The sequence below is a fragment of the Lotus japonicus genome, chromosome 1 (assembly GCF_012489685.1).
Source record: "Lotus japonicus ecotype B-129 chromosome 1, LjGifu_v1.2".
Classification (NCBI taxonomy): Eukaryota; Viridiplantae; Streptophyta; class Magnoliopsida; order Fabales; family Fabaceae; genus Lotus; species Lotus japonicus.
Genome location: NC_080041.1, coordinates 130,344,266 through 130,352,503, shown reverse-complemented (window position 1 = coordinate 130,352,503; position 8,238 = coordinate 130,344,266). Strand labels below are relative to the sequence as shown.

Below are 8,238 nucleotides of genomic sequence, written 5' to 3'. Positions count from 1 at the left end.
GGAGGGAGTAACTATTCAGAAAGAGAAGAAATATTCATATTTTAAAAAATGCAATTAATATTGCCAACTTTTTAAATCCAAGTTTACTCTTTGAAGTGTATGCTTATATGAGTTATCTCTCCTTATTTATTCTTTTATAAGGGATTTATATGGAAAAATATCAACTAGTACTTCATTGAAATTCTATGTGAACAATGTTATGAAACATATTTCCTTTCTCCAAATGGACACTTATTTTAAATGAAGTAGCAGGCATGGTCCTAAATCCGCTAAGCGGTGGATGTTAATGAGTTGTGATGATAATGGACTAATGGTGGTGGAAACAGTAGGTACATAAAAATAGTGATGACGAAGGCGATAATTATTATTAAAACTAAAAATCATAATCTTAAAACCATTTTGCATAATTTTAAAAACAATGCTAAATTATTTTGAAATTAAAGTAAAAACTTAACTATTTTTGTCAAAAAAAAATTGTTTTAAAATTTATATTCAAAAACTAAAAATTGAAAACTCACTATCCTCTATAATTGAAAGGAAAAAAGAAAAAAAAGCTAAAATGAGTGCATCAATGCATCCTCATAGGTACAACCAAAGTATTCTTAGAGTTGGAACTAATCACTTCTAAGATTACATTGTGAAGGTATGTCTCTCACAACAAATGGATCGAACTCAGTTCGATGGTGGAGGCTTTACTTGTAGTGCGATCATGCACCCGGTTCGCCCTGCTCCTCTGTACGTAGGCCAAGAAAGCTTAACTTGTTGACAAGTTTGTGGGTTGTACGTTTGACGGCAGGGACGAGACGACTATTCGCGACATGGCCGGTAAGGAAATGAAGGAGTAGTGGTCAACTTGAGTGCTAGGTCTATGTTTTTGCTATTGGTTCTGGTCTATGTTTTTGCTAGTGGGTCAGGGTGACTTGTGTTGTTTTCTCTTTATAAAGTAATTAGGCGGTTGTGATTCTTGTGGGATGATTGAAGATTTTTGTTTTTGTTATCCTTTTCTCTTATTTCTGAACTTAGTCTCTTCCCTTTACTAATATATTTGGATTTCAAAAAAAAAAAAATCAAACTCTCAACTAAATGCTTAAGAATATTAAAAAAACTAAATATTAACTGCGATCGGAACAATTTCGCATTAATGCTAAGTTCACCAAAAATATAGAGAGATAAGAGACAAATTCTTTTTGTTTTGGTAGATAAGAGACAAATTCTGATCGAGTTAATGCTAACTCACTATTTTCAGTATTTTGTGGTTCATATATCAGGACTCTTTATCCAACTTGTCGAGACATGAGAACACCGACAACTTCTACCACAGGGTACCTTGTCCACCAAGAGACATGAGATATTTACATGATAAAAGCCAGCTTTGCATGTGTGGCACACTACAGAATGCTTGCTTGCATTTGAGTGTCTTGCCTCAAAGGGAAGATGGATATCAAAGAGCCACTGGTCCATGCAAGCAGCAAAGGACATCCATGGATTGTTTACTTTACTACATTTGTTGCAGTCTGTGGTTCTTATGAATTTGGGGCTTGTGTAAGTGTTTAGAGTGCACATGAACTTTATGTAACATTACCCATTTCCAATAAAAGTGGCTTTATAATTCAAATCCGAGAAAAAAGTACTCTTTCTTATTTTGAGACAAGACAAATAAAATGCACTAACCTTTTATGTATATGCTGGTTTATGTGTCTCTTTGTGGAATGATTACTATTCTGTGGTCAGGCTGGATATTCATCTCCTACTCAAGATGCTATCAGGAAGGATCTCAGTCTGTCTTTGGCAGAGGTAACCCAGTAGTTATTTTCATTGAAGCTTTAATCTACGTATCCAACTGCTTCACTCTTATAGGATTCATGAAAACTACTTCATGTTTTAGTGGCAAACTCATGATTTATGTGTCCAAAAGTATATATGAACTACTTCATGCCTTCATGCATTTGATGCCAGTGCATGCAAACTAGTTCTTTACTTCATGGATTTGATTTAATTTTCTTTACTTTTTGTGGATTGACTATCTGCAGTACTCCTTGTTTGGCTCCATCTTGACATTCGGAGCAATGATCGGCGCGATCACAAGTGGGCTTATTGCTGATTTAATTGGACGAAAAGGGGTGAGTTCAGGAAAATTTTGATCGTTGTTTTGACTTTTGAGACTAACTTGTTATCTATATTTTTTTTTTGGGAATTCAAGGTGATTAAAAATGTTGAAATCTGAAAACATGCAGGCAATGAGAGTGTCAAGTGCTTTCTGTGTTGCAGGCTGGATTGCTATTTACTTTTCAGAGGTTCTTACTACAATACTAGTGTGATGTTTGAGCCCTAACCGTTTCCGAAGGATTCTGACCTGATATAAACAGAACTTATTTTTGTTTAATACAGGGCCCAGTGCCTTTGGACATTGGGAGGCTAGCTACAGGATATGGAATGGGAGTTTTTTCATATGTGGTTGGTTATAGTTCTATTCCTAAGAACATAAAAAAAATATTGTGCGCTGAAATAATTCACAAAATTTCATTTGAGACACTTCCATGTTGAAATTATTATAGTTTGACTGTATATTTTATGAAATATATAAGGTTCCTGTCTTTGTAGCCGAAATTGCACCAAAAGATCGCCGTGGGGCACTGACTGCTTTAAATCAGGTAGATTTTTCCACACTTGTTGTAACTTTGGGCACTAACTACAACATACAGTGAACTGATTGATCAAGTAGTATGCAATGAAGGTAGCAATGACATCTCACATTTTTTTTCTTTTCTCCTGGTAGTTAATGATCGGTGCTGGAGTGTCTGTGTCATTCATAATTGGAAATGTCCTTTCATGGAGGTCTTTAGCTTTAATTGGTGAGTTTTATTCCCAATTTGAATATAATTCCACCAAAAAGAAGGGTAGGCATAACATAAATATTTAGAAAGTTAGACATTAAAAGATGCTATACTGGAGGAACTCACTAGGAAGGTTTTGCAATTTATTTGCAGGCCTCATTCCCACTGCTGTATTGCTATTCGGTCTGTTTTTCATTCCAGAGTCTCCTAGATGGCTGGTAAGAAACAAATTCCCAATTAATGTGCTTAAATAAGGACAATATGTAGTGATTTGCAAAACATCAAGAGAACCAACCAAAGAATGTCTGCAGGCAAACAGAGGACGCGAAAAAGATTTTGTGGCAGCACTGCAGATACTACGCGGCCAAGATGCTGACATATCTCAAGAGGCAGAGGAAATTCAGGTTCATTTATGATTCTACATTATTAATGTTAGATACAATTATGTGTGTGACTTTGCCTCCATTATTAAGAGGGTGTATCTGTGTTACTACCACAGGATTATATATCAACTTTAGATCGGCTCCCAAAACCCAAGCTGCTGGATTTGTTTCAGAGAAGATATTTGCACTCAGTCACTGTAACTATACCTCTCTACACTCAAACTATTGATTGAAACCTAATTTTTTTCCCTATTGGACGATTTCACAGTAATATCACTTTACTTTCTTTGAGTAAGTCCCACATTGACTAGTAGTTTTTGGGTAGAGTTAGGCCTATCCCAATTTTTTGTTGTATGATGTATCAACTATCAAGAGTATCTGAAGTGACTTTCATTTAAAATTTTAATGTTCTCAGTTTTTACCAACCCAAGCAACAAATATACTGTAAATTAAGGCCAATATATAACTAGCTTTTATATATCATTTACCAGATTTCAGTGGGACTTATGTTCTGCCAGCAATTAGGAGGAATCAATGGAGTTTGCTTTTATGCTAGCAGTATTTTTGAGCTAGCAGGTATTTCTTAGAATAGTTGTAAAATTAAATCTGCATTCCAAATCTCTGGATCACTGACATACTCTCTTGCATACAACTATTTCCTTGCATATCAGATATAATTCCCATTTCCAGTTTCACACACTTTCTTGAATAACCTTTATGATGCATTCAGATTCTAATTTTGTTTTGGCTATGGATTTTATGTCACAGGATTTTCTACCACTATCGGGACTATAATATATGCTTGTCTTCAGGTTAATTTCAACATAAACACTATTTCTTGAAAATTCAAATATTTGTTTTACCCTTACCAACTCATGTGTTTTTCTATTTTTTTTCTTTTACAGGTTGTGATGTCTGGTGTAGGAGTAGCCTTGATAGATAAAGTTGGCAGGAAGCCGCTACTACTGGTAGATTCAAATGACAGAACAATTATTAAGACCCCCTTTCATGTATAATATGCTCATTTTTCTTTCTTGGACTTGTTTAGCTAGCAGGATCGGGATTGGTTGCAGGATGTATATTGACCGCAGTTGCATTCTATCTTAAGGTACATACAAACTGAGAAGTGAGAACCCCATAGCTTCCTATTTCTAATCCTGAAATTTATGTGAAATTGATATCCTTGAGTGCAACAGGTTCAGGAAGTTAGTCTCGGGGCAGTCCCGGCACTTGCTGTAACTGGCATCCTGGTATGACGGTTAATCTTTCTTTCATGATGCTACTTGCTTGGATGTATCTCAAAAATATGGAGTTTTTCTCCATATTACTCTTTCTTTTGCATGGTATCAGGTCTACATAGGATCATTTTCAATAGGAATGGGAGCAATTCCATGGGTTGTGATGTCTGAGGTACTCCTCCCTTCTCTGCTTTCAAGTTCTAATGCTATCAAGATATTAGCAATGCAAATTAATTAAACATTTACCTTTTCAAAATAAGAATTGCAATAAAAGAACTAGCAAATGTTGATATTCAAGTCCTCACAGCTTCTACTTTTACTTTTCTTTTGGTTACAGATATTCCCTGTGAATATTAAAGGGCAGGCTGGAAGCTTAGCCACTTTGGTGAACTGGTTTGGTGCATGGTTATGTACCTACACTTTCAACTTTCTCATGAGCTGGAGCTCCTGTGGTAAGTACAAGTTATATTTTTCTTTATTTCATTAAAGAAAGTGAATGATCAGCATTGTTATATGACAACCAATTACCATTAGGGAATAAAGTAGAGGATTGAAGTTCAAGAAACCTGTGGAAAATCTAAATTTTACTTGTATTTACGAATTTCAGGTACCTTCATTCTTTATGCTGCAATCAATGCAATTGCTATACTATTTATAGTTGTAGTGGTGCCAGAAACCAAGGGTAAAAGCCTGGAACAAATACAAGCAGCCATTAATAAGTAGGAAGCAGAGTTTTGCAGTTTGCACTGTGTGATGGGAAAGAAAAAAAAGAAGCATGTTGATGATTGAATTTTTGTATTTTTTTTTTTCTGAAAACATTGGCTATGTTTGGCATGTTTAGCTGATAAGCTAGCTGAAAGCTGAAAAGCAATCTGAAAGCTTATCTGAAAGCTGATAAGCTAGCTGAAAGCTGATAGCTGAAAGTTGAAAAGCTACGTGATTGAAACAAAAGTGTTTGGTAGAACTAACTGTTAAACAAGCTGAAATTGTAAAATGACATAAAAGGACATACTTGTATAATTATTTTTATATTTAACATTACTTTATTTTCACATTAATACCAATATGATATTAATATTAAAATTATTATCACTTTAAATATTTTTATTAGCTACAGTTATATATCATCTTAAAAATATAATATTTATTTTTAATTATTTTTATTAATATAATATATATAATACTTGTGGTGCGCAGCGGTGTGGCGGGAATTGTGGCGGAAACTGCATACGTAAGTGTGAGGGGAAAATAAGTTTAGTATTTTTATAAATATATAAGGGTAATGGTAGAATTTTAATAAAATAATAAGGATAAAAATGAGAATAAATTTAATAAGCTATAAGCTACCTGAGATAGTTTATAGCTTAAAGCTTTAATCTACTAAAATAAGCTCCTTCACCAAACACTTTTGAAGAGCTTTTAAGCCAGTCAAATAAGCTTTAAGCTAGTCAAATAAGTTATAAGCTAGCTGAAATGACATGCCAAACATAGTCATTAATCAATTGATTAGCATATATATTTTAGTCATCAATATCAATTATGTGAATTATTTATGGCTGCCATTATATATTCCTCAAACTCTTTTAAGTTTTTTATTTTATTTTATGATTCTGTATAAATCATCCTCTCTACATTCTCAATTATGTGAATTATTTATCGCTCGAATTCAAAGATCTTTTTATGGTTCTGTATAAATCTGCTTTTAAAAAAAAATGATTCCGTATAAATCATCCTCCATTCCTTCTTCCGAGCTGAACTTTACAAACAATCCATAATTGAGAGTCATTTTTCCTACACTTCAAGCTTTTGGGTGAAACATGTAACCATTGACAAAATACTTATGCCATGTTGGAGGAGGCTCTACCTCTAGTGTGATCACGCACTCGATTCTTCCTGCTCCTTTGGATTTAGGGAGTGCTCCAGGTGGTGTTTACTGAACGCGGGTTAAGAAGGTGAGACTTGCTGGGAAGTTTGTGGGTTTGATATTTTTTATTTTATTTTTAGAGTTTGTTTTTTTTCAATTTTCTGCTAATCTTTGTAATCTCAATGAAAGTGATTCAGTTTCTTTCCCTCCCTATTTTTCACTTTAGTTCTGGTACTGAGCGAGAGAAAAAAAATTATTTTATTTAAGCTCCTAGATTTGAGAGTACCTGAGCTAAAATACATATCTTAATAAAAACTAAGATTTATGCATGTATGATAACTCCAATATTTTGAAATCTCAAAATAAAAATTCCATGAGATGCTCTAACAAAATGCTAACTTAAGTGATATGTTTGTTAGCTAAACTGATGCCTATACGTAAGGGATCCAAGCTTCAAGTTGAATCTCCTATCATATTCATCGGATCAAATGTAACAAACTAAGTGCTGTTGTGTTCTTATAAGTACTCAGTAGTACTAGTACCTTCTCATTCTCAGTCTGAACCCTAATCTCATCGCTCTCTCGCTTTCATCTCACACATTCTCGCTCTAACCACCACTGTCTTCCACAGCTTCTCGCTCTCACGGTTGCTTTCTGAACACGCCTTCACCGTAACTCGTTCCACTCTCACAGTCTCAACGTTGTTTTCTATTCATCTCACAATCGATTTGCTAATTTTGTTTTTTATTTCAGGTTGAGACTGCCAGGTTCATTCTCAAATCGATTTCGGATCGCCTGCTTCGAATTGCATCGATTTCGGATCGCCTCTTCTTTAGGGTACGTACCTTTTGTCAGCATGAATTGGCTTAAGCCTTAATTGTGTGTATATTGTTAGCATATGACATTGGACTTAATGAGCATGATTTTGTTTAATTATAAAATATTGTGGCTACAATCTTACTATTTGGCTTAAGCCTTAAGTCTTAACACTCAGATTCTGTGTGTTGCTTTTTCATATATGGGTGGTTTTATTAGTTGTATGCAACGATCTGATTGGGGTGAAAATAAGGGATATGATGTTCTAAATTCAGAATTTATAGTAGCTTTGATGATTGAAAATTATAATTATATATATCTGTTTCAGCATACTTCATTTGGTCTTTTCCTTGATGCTTTCTTAACCCTTAATAGAAAGGGAGAGATTAGAGATTCTGTAGAATTAAAAGAGCAAGTCTGAAACTAATTTCTGAATTCATTGAATGAATTGCAGAATTGTTGGCTTTTTCCACTTGTAGCTTTGGGTCCGTGATTACTGATTATCCTTGATATAATCTTCCCAAGTGATTATCCTTTCAAACCTCGACAGGTATTAACTCTAAGGGCCCGTTTGGTGGTCAGGATAGGATATGATAGGATATGATGTGTGAACATGATATCAACAGGATAGGATAAGAGCAGGATAGACTCTTATCATATCCTGTGTTTGAGGTGCACATGATAAGGACAGGATATGATAAGGAAAAATGTATCAGATTTATATTTGAATAAAAAATACATTTAAAATTGATCATTCTATTAAATTTAATTTCTTTACATTTTCATGAATGAGTATATTTTATTATAAATTAAATTAATTTAAATTTTAATAATTAGCCTATTTTATTGTTTTGAAGATACCCTATATTTCAAATAAAATTATGCAGTTAACCGATTGGTTTTCACTTAGTTGTGAGACGTGATAATTAACAATAAAAGTTAACTTAATTAAGAATATTATTATTTCAAAAGTACTTTATATTTGAATTATAAATTATTATATAAGTAGATAAGTAGTTTTAAATAATAGGAGATGAAAATAAAAAATTAATCTTTTACTATTAAAAAAATCAATATTTATAATCAATGTTTTTCACTTAGTTG

The 8,238-nt window shown here is 33.6% G+C and overlaps 1 protein-coding gene across 1 annotated transcript; it reads left to right on the top strand.

Moving 5' to 3' along the window:
• Window positions 1-1,379: 1,379 nt before the first annotated feature.
• LOC130730757 (sugar transporter ERD6-like 7) lies at window positions 1,380-6,656 on the top strand. The gene is made up of 18 exons (XM_057582852.1): window positions 1,380-1,542; window positions 1,732-1,794; window positions 2,031-2,120; window positions 2,235-2,294; window positions 2,389-2,454; window positions 2,586-2,651; window positions 2,777-2,852; window positions 2,988-3,052; window positions 3,146-3,238; window positions 3,334-3,414; window positions 3,709-3,793; window positions 3,986-4,029; window positions 4,123-4,185; window positions 4,266-4,325; window positions 4,414-4,467; window positions 4,568-4,627; window positions 4,793-4,907; window positions 5,063-6,656. The coding sequence occupies exons 1-18, from the start codon at window positions 1,435-1,437 to the stop codon at window positions 5,176-5,178; spliced, it is 1,365 nt and encodes a 454-aa protein (XP_057438835.1). The 5' UTR covers window positions 1,380-1,434; the 3' UTR covers window positions 5,179-6,656.
• Window positions 6,657-8,238: the final 1,582 nt, after the last annotated feature.

What these genes read in the sequence shown, in the direction of transcription:
- LOC130730757 (XM_057582852.1), top strand. Translation starts at nt 1,435, where the DNA reads ATGGATATCAAAGAGCCACTGGTCCATGCAAGCAGCAAAGGACATCCA. An exon ending in TAATATATGCTTGTCTTCAG is followed by an intron (nt 4,030 to 4,122) that starts GTTAATTTCAAC and finishes TTTCTTTTACAG; the next exon opens with GTTGTGATGTCTGGTGTAGG. An exon ending in CAGTTGCATTCTATCTTAAG is followed by an intron (nt 4,326 to 4,413) that starts GTACATACAAAC and finishes TGAGTGCAACAG; the next exon opens with GTTCAGGAAGTTAGTCTCGG.